The sequence below is a fragment of the Danio aesculapii genome, chromosome 22, assembly GCF_903798145.1.
Source record: "Danio aesculapii chromosome 22, fDanAes4.1, whole genome shotgun sequence".
NCBI classification, from domain to species: Eukaryota; Metazoa; Chordata; class Actinopteri; order Cypriniformes; family Danionidae; genus Danio; species Danio aesculapii.
Genome location: NC_079456.1, coordinates 16,718,902 through 16,738,730, shown reverse-complemented (window position 1 = coordinate 16,738,730; position 19,829 = coordinate 16,718,902). Strand labels below are relative to the sequence as shown.

The window sequence follows — 19,829 nt, the reverse complement described above, 5'->3', positions numbered from 1 at the left end:
TTTTAATATTTGGTGCCAGATAAAGGAATGACTATTTTTTTATTTATTTATTTATTTTTTTTTACCGCCAACTTATCCAGCATGTTTTTACACAGCGGATGCCCTTCCAGCCGCAACCCATCTCTGGGAAACATCCACACACTCATTCACACTCATACACTACGGACAATTAAGCCTACCCAATTCACCTGTACCGCGTGTCTTTGGACTGTGGGGGAAACCGGAGCACCCGGAGGAAACCCACACGAATGCAGGGAGAACATGCAAACTACACACAGAAACGCCAACTGACCCAGCCTAGGCTCGAATCAGCGCCTCTGCATCGCCCGCTAAATATATATTTTTTTAAAAACACATCGATTCTCTTCGTAAGATTTGACACTTTTAGAAACTTCAAAATAAAAGTCACCATCCAACACCATTATAAAAAATGGAAGAACCAGGATAAAATTTAAAACTACTCCAACTGTTTGTCTGACACGAATCATTCACCCAGAATGGCTTGAGTAAATTATAGGTAATTTTAGTTTTAGGGGAAACCATTACTTTAATATCGGTATTTTACTACTTGGATAGTAAAATAGTTGGATAGTTTTAATGCTTTAGTTGAATACTTTGTCCAAGTTCTAAAAAAAATACAATGACGTTGGTGAGGGTTGAAATTACTGTATAGACCTTTTTCTTAGAACGCAAAATGACCATTACGCTTTGCATGTATGCGCAAGGAGAATGCTAAACTTCCGGTCGGCAGCTGATGCGTATATAAACGGTCACAGTTGGAAAGCTTTAAAATTATAGTTTTACTCTATTTTACTTGCTTTTAATGACTTTGAACTAATACTGTTGTCTATCAGCACCACCTCCTGAACTGATTATTTAAAAAAAAAACCGATTCAGTAGGATGGAAAACAACTGCCGCGAGTCATTTACCCTTACCGTCAGACTGCATCTTTGTGCGGTTTTAATGGAACCTCGCCATCGCTAAAGTCAACAGTTTCTGTCTTTTTTCAAATATATAACCAACCTAAACAAATGTAATTCACCAAAATGTTTGACACACACACACACACACGTCTTATCCCACTGACACATTGATTGAAAGACTGGCACAAAGTGAAAATAGGCGTTTTGAAATGACAGAAAAAACATACCGTGGTAAATACTACACACAAACTAACTAAATGAAACATAAATTGCTCCTGATTAGAATCAACATGCAGAACAGCCAGCAGAGTATCAGTAGCGCATGTTTATTGGTCATTTTTGTAAATTGCATGACTTGCATACCTGTTAAGTTTTATGATAGTAATCTGGTTTGCTCTATAATGCAGTGAAGTGATTGGTGCGTGCGTGCGTGTGTTTGTGTGTGAGTGAATTGAAGAGCCGCTGCGCTAACAGCTGACAGGTCGGGAACACGCGCACACACTGTATTTCTGACGGCAGACACGTGAACTAGGAGAGCGTTTTTCTCTCGCGCTTGAACCACATCTGACAGATCAACGGCTTTAACACACACCTTTCAAAGTTTTGTCACAAAAACACTCCGTAATCCACTCAAAACACTATTGAAACCCACTTTCGGAGCCCAATTACCAGTTGTAAACGCTGTAAACGGAAGTTCTAAACATTCTACCGGAAGGCGCTGGTCGCTATGGCGCCCTCCATGCAGCAGCCAAGAAAAAGGTCTATTCACATTAAGAGAAAGACGCAATGTAAACTACTACATTTAGGTCTCCTCTAACTCTCGACAGAATGATTATGCTGAGAACGATCTCGGTATGACGCAAGGAGACAAACTGCGTGCCTTAAAGGGTCGACGGCAGCCCAGGTCTGCGACCACTGGAGCCATAAGGTAAGACGCCATTCTTTTGTTTTATACGAATGGTTAATTTAAGCACTTGTCATCTTACAGTAGCGCCCCCTCTGGCAGCCCTGAGAATCTTCTTTAAAATTGCGCTTTGAGGACTTTGGTGATGTAACACATTATTTAAAGCCCAAATCTCAACCTGGGCATAAAAAGCGATGCTGGTACAAGACCACTATCACATCATCTATTCAGGTCTCCATATGCGTAGAGTAATGAGTCACATTACATAAATGACCCTCGTTCCGTCCGCTCGTGAATAAGGGGCCTTTTATCACGACTCTTTCAACTTCCATTAGCTTTTAGGTCCGTGAAGAGCTAAATGACGACAGGCCATAGTTAGTGTTTCTAGTCCACTCTTAAATGCAAGACACAGAGCGAAAATAAATACAAAAGAAACCCTGCGCTGGTAAGAGCGCTGATGTACCAGCTGGTTGGCATAGTAACATGGCGCTCTTGTCGTCTCCGAGAGATGTACCTCAGGGTGGGTACATGCTGCTTTTAGATGCTTTTTTTTGCACAACAGGCTTGAATGTGAAATGCAACGCTAGCAATACTGCTTTGCATTGTATACGGCATAATAATTTTCTTTCAAAATGAATCTTGCTTTGAAGTGCACTAGCATGCTACTATTTCTTACTCCACAGTGTAATATGTATATTATGTGCAGTTTTTGTAAACGTAGTATGCAGACAGATTTTTTTTTTAAATGCTTGGTTTGAAGAAGAACACTAGTATGAAACATATTGCACGTATCTGTACTGTGTACTGTTTGCAAAAATGCTAATATTCAGTAAAAATTGCATATTGTGCACTGTTTTTTGTTTTCGATTAGCATAAAAATTATGTATTTTTGGGAAAAAAAAAGTTTAGCGAATGTTGTAGATAACCGGAGTATTTGATAGATACTTAAAATGCACTCTCCATACAGCCCTACAAAGGCAAAGTGCAGTAACTACACATTTTGTCAAAGTTGACTTAGACAAAGAGTCCTGCTTCAGTTTGGTACCATTTTAGAGAAACAAAACTGCTGTCACTAAAAAAAAAAGTTAAAACTTTAAACTAAAAGGCATTTTGTTTAGTTTCAGCGTCTCTGTAGATAAACTGCACTTTGCATTTGTAGACCAGCATACCAATGCAGTGCTTCCCACACATAGACTTTACCTGGGAGGGCCACATATATATAAAGTGAATTTTTTTTACTATTATTATTATTATCCTTTTACTAGGGAAGCTCTGGTTAGGATTTTCGCAGCCGATACAGAGTACCGATTTCTTGTGATGGTAATCGGCCGATACAGAGTACTGATTCTGATGCTTCAAGCTTTATAATGCAGAAAGCACATTTTTAACAGATTATTTAATTACAGAAATATGTTCTTTCACCATTCATTTTGGACTTAAAATAATTTTATAGTTACATAACTATAATTATGGTACTAATTATTTATTTGATAACTGAAAAGAATATTTGTACCAATCAGTTTACAGCATACTGATGCCCTGTTTTTTTACATTATTGGTGATAATGGTTTATAATAAGTAATATATTTGTAGAGCAACCCATGTTCTGTTGTAATTAGTATTTTAATAGGTAGAACAAGCAAGTGATGCATCAAATTTTGATTTATATCAAATATATATTGAATGGTTATAATCTTTATAAATTAATAAATTAATTTTTATAAATAAATTTATAAAAATATAAAAAATAATTAGTTTAAAAATCTTGAATAATATTAATGATATGACGTAGTTCTGAAAACGTCCTACTTCTATGGTTATCTGTCTGATTTTTACGATGGGTTTCTTTTGACCGCCCCCCTGTCGTTTTAAAGAATATTACAACGGCAAACGGGTCAAGTATAAAAGCCTATAGTCTGTTTCGTGAGGTGCGTACGCAATCAGTGGAGGTGTGCAATGCCCATGAATTAATTTTATTAATGTCTACCCCAACCCTATACCCAACCGTCACAGTGATGTAAAAACAGATCTGGATCTGAAGTCTTTAATAGTTTAGTTGATTAACCATGTGGATGGATGATAACAGCCCTCTTAACCTACTAGTAGACGCAGAAGGCCCCTACTGACCCATATCTATCAGCTGATAACCACTGATAACGCTCATTCAATCGAGTGATAACATTCGAATCGGGTGGTATGACAGAATTAAATTATTGTAAAAAATGTCATTGTTTTGTTTGTGGCATGTAATTAACTATTTCTGTCATGTGGTAAATGGTGTGTTTCAATCCAGCTAACACTGCAAGTATATTTCAAACTTGTGGGAAGCACTGCAATGCATTTTAAAACACAAAACAAATGCTGCCTGTTAATTCAAAATACAAGCGGTATGTAGGATGCATTTATTAGCAATAAATTCACTCCCTTTTTCAACTACAGTTTATATAACCATCCGGTGTGTGCTTGAACCCAGTGTCATCTCAATGTTTTTCCAACAGAGTCGAGGATGTGAAGGTGCACACCAGGTCTCCATCTCAGCCTCTTAGGTAACGTTTTATTCTAAGCTTGCATTTTGCTTTCTTTAAAAGGCCAGAGGTCAATAGCATACAAAAGCCTTAAAGGTACGAGAGTGCAACCACCTGTTTAGGAGAGAAAATGGTTATGTGGCTTTTCTTTGGTGTATGAAAGCAGTTTAAGATCAGTAAACTTAGTTTACAGTTTTACAGTTTAAGTCATAACTGCTGACTATAAATGATTTGGGGAAAGCTGTTGGCTCAGTACACGTGTTGTTTTACCTCCTTGAGATTATTAAAACACTGTGTACTAGAGTCTATGCCTTTAAAGACAAATTGTACCCTGGAGTATCTTAATTTCCAGTACTCGTTGTGCATAACGCTAATAAAACGAGATGTTCAAGTACTGCTCGACGAGAACAAGATGCCGCATCATTATGTGCACGATGATGTCGTCAATAATTTGAACAGGGCCCGTTTTAGCACGTTTAATCCAGATGTAAATGGAACACTCCTTTGAGAGCAAGTACATGGCCCTTAATTATTATTGTTATGAAGAGCTGAAGAGGGCACTCGGATGCAACTGGCCCTCCTCCTCCCCCTCTTCCTGTCCGCACGAGAGTGAAGGCGAGCTCTTGGCAGATTTGTTTGTTTTTGCCTCTGAGAGACTAAGAGAAGAGAAGCAACTGAGAAGAGAAGTCATCATTTTATACATGCATACTGTGTAAATGAATAATGTAGAGTGTTTAATGTATTAATTAGTGATTGAAAGGAATAACTGTTAATCATATTTTCAAGCTTTTTGGATTTATTTGTGTTATATAATGTAAAATCGGGCTGCACGGCATTGGAAAAACATGACATTGCGATATTTTGTTTTGCTGCGATGTATATTGCGATATGAATATATTTTGAATAGCCCTATTCGGAAAGATTAATTTAGATTGACTGGGTGTGATATGCATCTGCATAAAATATAATACATTATAAGCAAATAAAAAAAAACAGCAGAGCAAAAATAAAACTTGATGTAAATCTACCTTTATTGATTTAAAATGAATAGAAAAGTAGCATATATTAGGTTGAATACACTGTGAAATTGTTATTGGCTTGAAAAACTATTAGCACATAATATAATATAATGTAACAAACTGATTAATACTTAATAAAACCACCGCTAGCGGTTTATTTTAAAACTTCATTGCTTGATTTTTTTTTATTTATTTTTTTTTTTTCCATTATTTCGTTGAGATGAACCTGAGTCAGAGTTTTTGGAGTGGGTGAAAGAGCAGGAGGAACTGTGTGGGAGACGCTGATTAGTGGCTGGGAAGCCAACTGTGCACTTCAGAATCAAAACCGAAAGAAAAAGAGTGGAAAATGGGCTCTTTTCCCACACCGATAGTAAAGAGGAAAGCATTAGATGAGTAAAGTTCCTAAAGGTTAAAATGACTTTTTAAGAGCTTTGTTTAGAGGTTTCTTTTAAGAGAACTCAAAAGTCACTAGCATAATATTGCTTGCACTAATTAGCATTGCGTGGTATCAGAAATAAGCAGTTTTCTAGCATCTTTAGTATTGTTACTATGGTTTAAGGACTTTGCTACCATGTTTCTGTCACATTGCTATCATGATAGTGTGAATTAGCATACTGCTTGCTTATATGAACATCGTGAGGATGTATTAGCATGGTGGGTAATACGTAAGCATTTAGCTAGCAATGCTGTGTAACATTTTATTAAGCATTTTAAAATATTCACACCTTCAGTTAAAGTCTAATCTTTTTTTTTAGATTTGGTCATGTTTGAAACTGAAAGTGGGATTCGTTTTAGAAAGCAAAGCATGAAGTTAGAAGATCTCGAAGGTCTGGCCTGAGTGTGGCTTATAGTATTCATAAATGTATATAAATTTGAAGACTAAATTATCAGCCCTCCTGTGAAATTTAAATACTTTTCCAGATATTTCCCAAGTGCTGTTTAACCAATTTAAATGTCTAATTACTTTTGTCTTTGCCATGATGACAGTACAGGATATTTTACTAGTTATTTTGCATCTTTACTACTCAAGGAGAAACGGTATATGGAGTGGAAGTATGAGTTGTTTTGGTCAAATGTAATTGGAAGATGATTTGAACCTGTGATTCCTCTGAGCTGGTTTTCTCGACATGCTTGGACCTTTGCCTTTGCATTTCCTTTTTTCTTAATCAACTATATTTTCCCTGCAACAACGCCTATTTAAATCTGCACATCTCTTTTTGTGTCTAGCAGAAGTGATATCCTGATTTGTATAAAGCTTCTTCTAAATAGTTTCATTCCTGGAAGACGTGTTTGGCAAGAACAAGAAACCCTGTTAGAAATGTGCTCAGGAATGTGAAGTGAAAGCTGGGGATTTTTCATGAAGCCAATCTTTTGGGGAATCTGATGATATCTCTGCTATTAAGACAGGATCTTGTTTATTCAGTGCTATGACTAAGACCTGCTTTAGTTTTCTTTTTACTTAAAATTCATTCAATTCCTTGAAATACTGACTGAAATCTTACTAGCAAATATATCAGAGATCATACTAGGCCTGTGCACAGTTATTAATGTTTCCTATTGTAGTTTGAATGTGTTATGTTGTGACTACAGATATGGGATGTTTTGTTTGGTAATAAGTATAGTGTGGGATGACTTTTTCTTTTGTTATATTATGCATGTTTTTACGTAATGTATGAATTACACTCATTTTGAATTTATTATAATGCAGATTAGTATTTCATAAATAATATTTATAAATTTATATGAAGTTGAAAGCTACTTTATTAGCCCTACTATGAATTATTTATTCTTTTTCAAATATTTCCAAAGTGCTGAGATTTTATAATTTTTTTTCAACGCAATTGTTTTAATAGCTTGTGGCGATGCAAGGAGTAACACCCATAAACAAACTGTCCGCCATCTTTGTCCATATCTGGAAGTCCGTCAATTAAGGGGAAAACATAAAAGTGAAGCAATAGAGGGAGAGAGGGTTTTCCTGGATGAGAGAGCAACCCGATTTACCTGAGAGCTGACTTCCACGTCATCCAAAGGCTGGCACTCTTGCTGTATCCGCTGGAGTAACGCCAGTAGCCCTAAAAGCTGGTTGCAGTACATTGTTGTTTATCCCTGCTGAACTTCAGGAACTATTCATCCTCAGCATAACTACTCCGAACGCCACTAATTTCTAATTTTTTTTTTCTCTGCCATGATGACTACTTGATATTTTCTAGTCATTTTGCAAGATCCTATTATTCAGGTTAAAGTGCAATTTAAAGACTTAACCAGGTTAATTAGGTTAAATAAATATTTAATATAAATATTTAGTTAGATTTTAGAAACAATAATGTTTTTAGTTATTTGCTAATTAGTTTATTTACTTGATCTCACCTGTTTAAAGAATCAGCTGTTATCAACAAATAATTCAGTAAATCACTCATTAAAATGGCTTATTGCACAACAGGGGATTGCTATGTAGCCAATTGATTTTTTTTAAGGGGCTAATAATATTGAACTTAAAATTGCTTAAATATTTTAAAAAATGCTTTTATTTTAGCCAAAATAAAAGAAATAAGACTTTCTCAAGAAGAAACAAATGTTATAGGAATTACTGCAAAAATTTCCTTCAGACAGCGCTTTGGAAATATTTGATAGTATTAATTACATAGACAGGCTTCTATCTTTCTGTCTGTTTGCCTGTCTGTCTATCTATCTCTCGATCTGTCTATCTAGTTATCTATCTCTCGATCTATAGATAGATGGATGGATGGATAGATAGATAGAGAGTGAAAGAGAGAGAGTTATTATTATTTTATTTTTATTTGATTACTCGTATATTAGCTTTATCTGATGTCAGATGACCTTGTGTTTGTGTGTGTTTTTACAGCCGAATGAAACCGCCTGCCTCCAGCCAGGGCTCCATCTCCCCCCTCAAATCCTCCAAAGTCCCAGCGTCGTCTTCCTCCTCTTCCTCCTCCTCCTCCGTCTCTGCCTCTGCCAAGCGAATCGGCCGCTCTTCATCTTCATCCACCAACCTGAAGAGGTGAGCCTGACCTCTGTCCTCCTCAGCTCTCCTCCAGTCTTCTCCACACTTCCACTCCTGTTTTCTCACTCGTCCACATCTTACACTTGCTCTTTGTTTCCAACTCTTTTTGTCTAACTGATTCATTCCTCCTTTTCTTTTCTTTTCTTTTCTTTTCTTTTCTTTTCTTTTCTTTTCTTTCTTTCTTCCCTCTGCTCTCAGTTCGCTGGTGGCCTTCTTTCCTCTGTGTGATTATCCTATGATCTGAAACCTCGGAGTCCAGCTGGTTGCTCTGTGCTGCTGTTGGTGCTCTGCTCGTTCGCTGTTGTTTATGTAATCTGATATCTTTACCTACTACTGTATCACTCTCTCCAAACCCATTTTTGGATAAAGTGCATGTATACTCGCTACTTTCTAGTACTCTGCCGAAAGCATTTTGGATAGAACTTTTCCAACTCTTTAGACTAGGGCTGGGCGATGGGTAGGCACATTTCACCCAAAAATATAGGTTTACATTGTGCCCTAACCACACACGACAAGATTTCAGTGACGAGCAGTTTGGCTGTCTGCACCAAACGCGACATGACAGAAACATTTAGATACCAGCCACTGCACTCCCAAGTCTTTTAATCTCATTAATACATATGAACTTTTTTTAACATTATTAATAGGAGTGATTGGTGGTTTGCGCTGAATAACTGTAATGGCACGTAAAATGGTATTTAATCTCACATCGGTAGCATTTAACACTGAATAAAGCACATAATCTGTACCTGAGGTGATCATTGTCACAGTAGTTAATGCCATGTTCAGCCGCGATGTTGCTGAAATGGAAAGCATTTCTAAAATAAAATATTTTGCGTGATGTCATCGAAGATGGTTAGGATAAAACTCCTTTTATCATGAAAAAAGATACGTCGCAACATCAAGTTGTGTGTTTTTTACACGGTGTTACTCGTTATTTACGCACTCTCAAGTGTATTCAAACCTTTTTAGTTTCTCTTTTTGGTTTTTGCGCAGGATGATATTTTGAAAATTGGTAACCGTTGACTTCTAGTAAAAACATACTATGGAAGCCAATAGCCACTGCTTATCAACATTTTTCTAAATATCTACTTAAATCTAAGTAAATGATGGTGGAAATTTCAGTTTCGGGCGAATTATACCTTTAACCTAATCCAGTACAAACATATTTATGCTTTACATTGGTGAAAAATGTACAATGTGATGACGTACATCGTATATTATTCTCTCTGCCAAAAACAAACAATTTAATCTGTAAAGGTAAAACAATAAATGTTAAGTAATTTCACGTAAGCAAAAATGAAGTTTTCCCAAATGTTAGAACATGAGGTCAATCACAAAAGTGGTATTAATTTTTATGCAACAAATAAGATGTTAATATTTAGTTAGTTAGATTTTAAACACAATATGACTTTTCCAGAAATTTAGATAATTAGGAAAAACATTTTGATTGGTTATTTACTTGACATTTTAGCTGAATTGTAAAAACTAATGTTGCGAGGACATTTTAAAAGATGAGAACATTTTTGTACATGTGTGTATATATATATATATATATATATATATATTCGTTTTAACACTTAACAATTAGAAGAAAGGCATCGACGAAGTACAGTTGGATAATTTTCTTTCATCAGCATAAATGGCAAAACTACATACTAATAAATTTGATCAACTGAGTCGCAACAACAACTGAATGCTTAAATCAAACATCTTTATTTACAAAACTAAACTATCAATTCAAATATAAACATACTTGGCATGGCTAATGTGTCAAAATATGAACTCCATTAAAGTCAGTATTTACAAATGAGGAAAAAGTATTATTGACATTGTAAATGATCAGAGCAACAAATATATGAAATGTTTAATTAATATTCACTCAAAAATCACTTGTTCAAAGAACTTTATTTAAAATGAGTTGAAACGACACCATTTTTTTGTCAAAGTTTTTTTGGATTGGACAACTTAATTGATTTATGCTCAATCCACCTAACTTAGTAAAAAATGACTTAACTTAATCGATTTGTGTTGAACCCAGCATTCTTTACAGTGCTTAAGTCGCCCAGCCCATTTCAGATTTATTGATTTATTTGTTTATTTATTTTATTGATTTATTTTTTTCTCCAGTAAAGTTTGTTTCCCCCACAGTGCATGCTCTCCTTGTCCCCTTGTCTTTCATCCTAGACACAGCTAGGAGTGGTTTTTTTTGTGTCCACCTGTCCCACACCCTTCATGTATATCCTCCTCCTCCCGTCCTCCAGCACCAGGTTAGCCAGTTCTCTGGGCAACCTATACGAACCAAACACCAAAAGCATCAGCTCCGGAAAGCCGCCTTCCCCGTCCTCATTCACACCCCATCCCGTCCGCACTACCTACAATTACCACTATGAAGTCAACAACAACAACAATCAGTATAGCACCACCAGCTCCCCGAGCAAAAGCCTGGGCTACAACCTGAACCATAGCGGCACGAGTGGAGCGTCTGCCAATGCCCGGCTGTCGGCCGGTGAACAGGGGCATCAGCGAAACCCTCCGGCGGGGCTGAGCGGCCTCTCCACCCGACACCTCAGCCGATCCATTCCAGTAAGTCCTCCATCCTCCCTGAATCACAATCAGCAGCAGCATTACACCATAACATGTACAGTGGTGACTGTTGCTTCCTGATTAAATCGATTAGGACATTATTAGATATTAGGAGTCGAGCAGTGTTGTTTTTTATGAATACTAGAGGAAAATGTGTTGATAAATTGAACATTTTGATAAATTGAAAATTACGATTGGTGAGTCGTTTCAAATTGAATGAGTCTTTATTGCATAAAAAAATAACATAGTATTTAATATAGCTATGTTTAAAATTTTGATTAGTCAGTTTATGTTTGAACTTATTCATTACTAATTAATATGAGATTGTTTTAATAAATTTAATTATTTCGTTTTTACTTTATTGGTCATTTATAATGTGTAATGGTTTATTTCAAATTTAATGAATCAATAATTTTTTAAGTAATTAACATCATAGCTGTTTAACTTGATTGGTCAATTCATTTTTAAACTCATTAGTTAATAGTTAATATAAGGACTGTGTTAAATTTAATTTTGTTTTTAATCTATTGGTTATATGTAATGTGTAATGATTTTTCAAATTTATCAAATCAATATATATATTTTATTTTAGCATAATATAGCCGTTTAACTTGACTGGTCAATTTATTTTTACATTTATTAGTTGATAATTAATATAGGAGAATGTTATATGTTGAATTATCTAATAATAATAATAAATGTATTTATAATGCACTTTTCTCAAACTCAAAGCACTACAGAACAATAGAACAACAATAAAAACATAAAATATTTGATCTTTAACTTATTGGTCACGTATAATGTGTAATGAGTTTATTTATTTAACGAATCAGTCTTTTTTTAATTTGACATAATATTATAGTTACATTTTAAATTTGGACTAGTCAGTTCATTTTTAAAACTTATTCTTTATTATTAACATGGGAAAATGTTAAGTTGAATTATATTTTGTTTTTAATTTATTATTTACACTATGTTGTGTAATGAGTTATTTCAAATGTAATGAATCATCATTAAAAAAAAATATTAAACGTAATTTTATAATTTGAAAAATCAATTTATTTTTAAACCTATTTATTATTATTAATATAGCTAAATGTGTTTAAGTTAAATTATATTTAGTTTTTAATTTATTGGTCATATATTATGTATAATGAGTTTTCAATTTGAATGAATCATTAAAATTGTTAATTTAACGTAAGTATTGTATAGGTATCTTTATAATTTGACTAGTCAAATTTTTTGAACATTTTATTATTATTATTGATATAGGAAATGTTAAATGTTTAATTTATTGGTTACTCATTATATTTCAAGTGTAATGAATCATTAAAATTGCGTTAATTATTTAACTAATAGCTTTATAGTTGCATTATTTTTAAACTTATACATTAATAATTAATATATGAGAATTGATAAATATATAGATTGTATATAGATTAATAATTAATATGGATTTTTAGATTGTTATATACAGTAGATTGATGAATTGAATTGTATTTCAAAAAATGTTTTGGTCATATACATGAGTCTATTATTATTTTTTTAAATTTATTAATTAATATTTATATGAGAGTTGAGTTATATTTTATTGTTCATTTATTTGACATTTATAATATGTAATAAAAGTTTATTTAAAATTTAATTAATCCATAAAAAATTGTTAGTTGTTTATAATTTATCGTTATTTCGTTGTTGCATTTAAAATTTAGTTAAATCAATTTATTTTCAAATATTTAGTTATTTTTAATACAGGAAAGTGTTGATAAATTGAGTAAAATATAATGTGTAATGAGTTATTTCAAGTTTAATGAATCAATAAAAAATTGCATTCATAATTTAATGTAACAATTTCATAGTTGAGTTTAAAATTTCACCAATCAATCAATTTAGTTTTTTTTTTTCTAATTAAATTTAGAATTTTTTTTGTCTTATATTATAAAACTTGAAATGAAAACTTTATTACGCATTAACACAATATTGGAATCAAAATCTGAAAATAAATATTGAAGATTGAAATATAATTTAAAAAAAGTGTAGTTAATAATAATAATGGTGATTATATGGTTTAATATAAATAAAATAGAAAACATTTTCCAGCAAAGATGATGAAATGAAGAAATTTAATTAATAAACTAATTAAAATTAAAATACTTATTCACAAAATATATTTGCTAAAATTCCAAAAATCAATGACTTGTTTTATTAATAGATTATTTTAAGCAAGATATGATAGATTTATTGTAATATTGATTTAAATATTTACCGAAAATAAAACACAACAAATTTAAGTTGTCAATATAATTGATAATATATTTTTTATATTTATTACATGTTATAGTTTTACATTTATATTAAAGTGGAATTTGAAATTGCAGAATAATATTATGTTTATATAATACTTAAGATATTAGAATTAAGATACTTAAGATAAGTCCTTATTAAGGTGTTAACCTGAAGCAACAGTTACCATGCTACTTTTTCTTTCTCTGGAAGTCTTTTTTTCTAAATCCTCTGCTTCAAATCTAACATGATCTCCTGCAGTCTATTTATATTTAACAGATGCTCTGAAACACTTCCCAAAGCATGTTGCATGTTGTCTATTTTTACCAATTACACACTTCACATGCATGCCGTGTGTGTACTTCCACAACTGTCACGTATAGCTCTCTGTACCGCTGTCCCTAGTGTCTTCTCATAAAGCTATTACTCCATTATCTAATGTTTACCTAATTGCCATTGTCAAGTGAGCTTTAATGGAGTGGTGGGGATGAGACTAATTTTTTAATTATAAACTAATCCATTGCCCTTTACCTTCTGCAAGTGCATCCCACGCTGCACGAGAAAATAAATGCTAAATAAACTAATATTAAAAGCCACAGGGACATTATGAAGGCTTTAAAATGTGTTTGACTGACAGTGCTGGTGTGGTTTGGCTACTAACAAGTACTAAAGGCACCTCAATGCTGCTGTTTGATGCAATGGGAGTGGTGTGCGCTGCAAAATAAATGCAAGCGTATCGAATATTTGTTGCATTTATCAAACAAGTAGTCCCCCGCTTCAAGTAGTGCTGCACTTGCTGTCATTTTTCACCATCTTCCTGCAAAACATGCTCATATTTTAAATCTAATCCAGAATAAAGCCAGTCATATTCTTATTAGTTACTTTCTTAGTTTCTGAATGAATCTGCAGTTTTGAATGAGTAGATTGAATGTATGATTAAGTGAATTATTCAATAATACACAGTCCTGCCACACACTACTGGTAGTTTTATTGTCTTATTTATACATTAAAACCTAAACCCACACTTTTATTTGATTTTATGCCCATCCCCCTGTCACACACACACACACACACAAACACAAACAAAATATAGATTAATTAAATGTAAAAATTTCGTTATTATTGTACACTCCTAATTTGAGCTTTGTCTTTGTTTTTCCGGTGAGTGATTTTCTAAATGAACAGGTGCTCATGCTCTTCAATTGTTTTAATTTTTAGTAATTTTTTGTCAAGTATTAATTCAAAGATCAAACTGGTTCTAGATACTTGGAGGTATTGAATGAAACTTCAACAACCATTCCACATTCAAAGTCACTTAAATCACCTTTCTTCCTCATTCTGATGCTCTGTTTGAACTCTGTTCGACCGCGTCTACATGGCTAAATGCATTGAGTTGCTGCCATGTGATTGGCTGATTAGAAATTTGCATTAACGAGCAGTTGTACCTAATAAAGTGGCCGTTGCACGTATATATATTTTTTTATTAAATAGTATCTAAATGTTTAGTAGATCCACCTTATATCTAGCATCATTCATGACACTAAGGATGGTAAATATTTCTCAAATTCAGAACTGAATCCGATTCAATTCCCTCTGCATATTTTCAACGACTCAATAAAATCTTATTGACTTATTGAGCTTTTATCTTGTTTGTATTAGCTTGTAAGACACACTTGTCTTGCGCTTTGAGCATTAGTTTGTAGTATCCATCGCGTGACCCGAGGACCCTCTGGCCGGACGGAAAGGTTGTAGGCTTGATTTTAGTGTGTTGTTCTTGGACTTTCTCCCAGTACTTATGGAAGTTGTTTTATTGGCTGAAGTTCAGTAGCTTCCCTCACAATTTCCTGTTTCTGTCCATTGTGAAATGCAGTTTTTTAAGCAAATGCCACTGTTCTTGCTAATCACGTGATTTCACAAGTTTCTAAGCAGTCTTTCTCCCATTTATGTAATTTACGACCAGCTTGTATCGAGCCATCCTGGAGCGCAGTGTGCTGTCTTTGTTGGGAACATCATAACGCCTCCACATACAGCAGGAGTGACTCAAAGTTTCACCGCAGTCATGATGAATATCGCTTTGCATCTCGCACTGACAACAGAACTGCGCCGTGTTAAACATCCTTCCTCAAAGGGCATTCGGCTGACAACGGTTTTTTGATCCTACATGGCGTTTACAGGAAGAGATGTAATTTCTGTGGAGCTGCTAAAAATGGCATAGCACATGTAAATTAGTGTAGCACAAGTTTTTCTCATTTCTAAACCTAGTGATGCTGTTGGACTTAACGTATCTGTGAAAGTGAATAACTTTAAATAGCAGAGACCACCTTGCCTTATGAATTTATTTGGATTGGGCTTGAACATGGTGAAATTGAGTTGGCTGAGCAATGTTTCTGTAGATAACATCATCAAATTAGTCAGATATACAAGTAAATAATTCCCTTTACAGCACTTATCAGGTAAAACAGGGCTTCACAAATCATCGGGTCTCTAACGGGCCACAAGAATCAATCATTTTAAAGAGTCAATATCCATATCTGTGCACATTGCAGAGCGAATGCCAGGAAGTGCCGCTCCAGCACTAGAGTTTTAAACATTTTGTTTCCTGCAAGAGTATAAACACCTGCTTTCTGCTTCTGTTTGGCATTGCAGCGGCGCCCATCTTTATTGAGATTCAGCATTACAGCATGAGTGAGAAACAAACATCCCTGTTATGTTGAGTTGTATATTATTTTTTTTAAGTTTGTTGTTGCATACATTTGTGAATTAGATGTAATTTCACGTACATAAACGTACTTGACATTGCTTTCAGAGACTCTCTTTCTATTTTTTTCTATCATAAGAGCCTAATGTCTGCATTGCATCATACAGCGCTCCTTGATCAGCAAGTTTATCCTCCTGAATAGACAACTTTATATATCAGCAGATTGGCTTGTTCAACCACACACACACACACACACACCTCACAAATTCAATCTGACAGCTCCCAAACGTTTTGCCAAAGTTAAAGATTAAAAAAAAAGTAATCTGCATCAAATTGGTCCAGATTTGGAAATCCCATGTGTTGCTATCTAGGATGAACTGATCCATCGTACTTTTATGACAGTTTTTTTTACACAGGAACATTGTGTTGGATCACTAATCCAAGTACCAAATTTTGTTTACCAGAGCCTTAAATAGAACCAACAGTGTAGCCTACTGGCTTAAGCCACCTTTCCACTGCAAACGTCATTCATTTCCAATGGAGAGTAGTCCGGGAGCTGCGTGAAGTTCCGATCATCACCGTATACAGAATTATTGAATTATCGGATTTGAGCTGCGAAATCGTTAAAATATTTGAACTCCTGCGACTAGACCGTATGCGACCAGCCGACCGTATGTGATGTATTCTAGTGTTGTCCATGCAGGTCTATGCGTGGGAGATGAGAAATAGGAGTTTCATTTTTTTTTTGAATCAGAAAAACTGTAATAATTAAGTACACTTATTTTTTTGAACCTCCACCCCTGATGAGCAGTAATGAATAATTAGCATGTTGTACACCTGCATCTTCTAACCCAAGTGGCCCTTTTTCTGCACAAAGTCAGACACACACACACACACACACACACACACACACACACATTAAATGCAAATTCATTTCCTTTCTAAGCTTTGACTTCATCCTCATTTACATCAGCCAGGGCTGCAATAGTAATGTCTCAGGTTGGCTTTTTAGACTATTATTTATCTACCCTCTGCCATGTAATTTTCTGTAATTGCGTTCAGCATTGTAATCATTTTATTCTCTCCTTTTTCCCCCCTCTCATTTGCAGTCCCTTCAGTCGGAGTATGTTCAGTACTAAAGCCGCCATTTTCCGTTAACCCGTGACGCCTTCACTGTGACCACCAATTCGGGGAATGAAGCTGAAAGGAGGCGCTTTTGAGACTGGTGAACGGTCAACCTTACGAGGGCCTCTGCAGTCTGCTGCATGCTGTTCAATAACACAAACTTGCCTTGGCCGTCCTTTTTTTTTTTTTTTTTTTTTTTTTTTTTTTTTTCTCCATGTATGAACATACATAGATGTCCTGAACAATATTTTTAGAAGATTTTTGTACTATTTTATCTACAATTCTTATGCTCAGCATTAAGGTTTGTTTGGTATATTTCTGTATCTTTGGATTGGGGGATTTGCTCTGACGTAAATATCACGTTTGTGTCTCTCTCGAGTATTTACCGAGTAACATATCAAGTGCGAGGGCTATTTTTGAAAGGTGCAAAATGGTTCGACAGCTATGTGTCGCCTTCAAAGGGATTTTTGGGCGGCAGAAGCGATTAAAGAGTGTTGTGTTTTCTTCATTTGGGGTCTAAGGTGGACTCGTCTCCACGCAACGGCGGACGGCTAATGAGACCACGACTACGATTTGCAAGCAAACTTTATTTTTTCCTCTCTGGAAAATGAAGGGCTTTGTTTGTTCAGCTCAGGGTGGACTCCTTTTTATTTTACATGTTTTTGTCATTGTGACATCATAATGTACGTTATTATCGAACTAATTCAGATCTGAGCTTTTAAAAAGCTTCAAGGGCTTTTGAAAACGCTTCATCTTCATGAGTGTCCTTTCACCAGCACTTCAGCACAATATAACATCTCATCATGTACGAGTCAGTTGGTTTCATTAGCCACAATTTTCTGATATGAATGATAAAGCATATGAAGAAATCGCTCAATCATGAGCTGCAACTTTCTATTACAGCAGTGTTTCTCAACCACGTTCTACCAAAACTGCATATTTTGCATGTCTCCTTTTTCTGTCATACCTATTACAGGTCTTTCCATCTCTGCTGATGATCTGAATCAGGTGTGTTTGATTCAGGAGACATGGAGAATGTGCAGAGCTGGTGGTTTACCAGGAACGTGGTTGAGAAACACTATTACAGTACAAGAGCTTGGGTTTTGGAGATGATGTGAATTACAAAACCCTTCATGTTAGTGCACATAATGAATGTACATTATTACGGAAGTAATCCGACTTTAAATTCGGTTCATTTAGGATGTTTACAGTCATGTGCAAACCATTCATCAAACAGTGTTTGTGTAGGTTTACCAGGAGATTTATGGTTAGAAAAACCTTTGGATTATTTATATACGTCACCAAAAAAAGCACAGTAGAGTCAATTCGACTTGAATTTATTTCGTTTGTGAAACACAAAACATTTTGTGCAATTTACTGAGCTCTTTTTACAAAATGGGACTGTTGACTTTCGGATGTACCATAAAATTACTTTGTTAATTGGGTTGTAAAGACATTTTATGAAATTTTACTGCTTTAAATTGTAATTGCTGTGGAATGAATGAAGTAATCACTATTCCCGTCATTTGTTTTATAAAATCTTTCCATTATTTATTTATTTTTTTTATTATCTGCTTGATCCAAGTGTGAAATTGGGAAATTTAATAGAAATAATATAAAATCTGCCTTTTTATTATTACTATTTTAAATCGCATAAAGCCATTTTACACCTTTGTTATTATATAATCCAATGAAATGCGACAAACCAGGCAAAATGAATATACTTTTGGACCTCAACAGCCCTATTATTTTACATTTAAATGAATAAAAAGCAGCTCGAACACTTTATCTAGCGTCATCTTTTGTGTTCCACTGAGGAAAAGATAAGTCATTTATGTTTATATTAGGCGAGTAAATGATGACTGTTCATTTTTGGGTTAAACTAACCCACATGTATTTGATCAAATACTCCATTTTTATGCAGTTGTAACCGAATTGACTGTTCTGTATCTGCATCTTTTAGCTCATGTAGCACTCTGTACATTCCAGACGGTGTTATGAATAAGGTATGTGTGTATATACGTTTTGGGAGAATCTTATTTGATTGAAGTATTCTACCTCTTTCACATATACATGATGTAAACTACTATCTTGCTTATGAGAAAAATATACATATATATATTTTTGGAGCAGTGTGTAAAGAAAGTCTAACAATGTTAAAGCAGTGTTTGCTTTTCACATACTAAATGGACATTAAAATACAATGTAGTGGATTGTACATTACTCTCTTTTTCAATGTAAACACGATTTTGAAGACCAGAATGAAAATAAAAGACTAATTTTGCTTTAGCCTGTTTGTTTGGGTTTTTTTTCCCCCCTCCTTCTTGTATTTTCTCTCAAGCGCAGATTCATAATTAGTTTTCTTCCACCAATTATGTTTTCCTGTGACTGCAATACATTTTCTTTTAAACCGTTCCACGGAAATAAAGGAAGCAGCGACGGTAAACTCTCCCTGACAACCAGCAGAGTGTGAACTGCAGATCGCCACACATTTGTGCACCAAAGTCTTTCATTTTGAGTCTCTCTGGCAGCAGGCGTCGGGTCGTGGGCGTCTGGAGACAGCTGTGAAAATGGCTGCTAGTCGAGTGACTGTTCGCAGCTATGATTTCGCTTGGTATTTCCAAATGTCAGTTTAATTCCTCCACGTTTTGATGCTCAAATATGTGTCACGAATTTCCCTTCCTAGTTTTAGAAAGCCATCTTTTATATAAAAAAAAATCAATTCATATGAAGCGCTCATTCT

At 34.6% G+C, this 19,829-nt stretch overlaps 1 protein-coding gene across 1 annotated transcript in view; it reads left to right on the top strand.

The window, feature by feature from the left end:
• Nucleotides 1-19,375, top strand: part of cdc14ab (cell division cycle 14Ab) — a 62,317-nt gene extending 42,942 nt beyond the window's left edge. The window contains 5 exon segments of the mRNA XM_056447703.1: nt 1,752-1,852; nt 4,327-4,374; nt 8,236-8,391; nt 10,659-10,980; nt 17,071-19,375. Of these exon segments, the coding sequence (XP_056303678.1) occupies nt 1,752-1,852; nt 4,327-4,374; nt 8,236-8,391; nt 10,659-10,980; nt 17,071-17,100 (657 nt within the window). The 3' untranslated portion in view covers nt 17,101-19,375.
• The last annotated feature ends 454 nt before the right edge of the window (nt 19,376-19,829 follow it).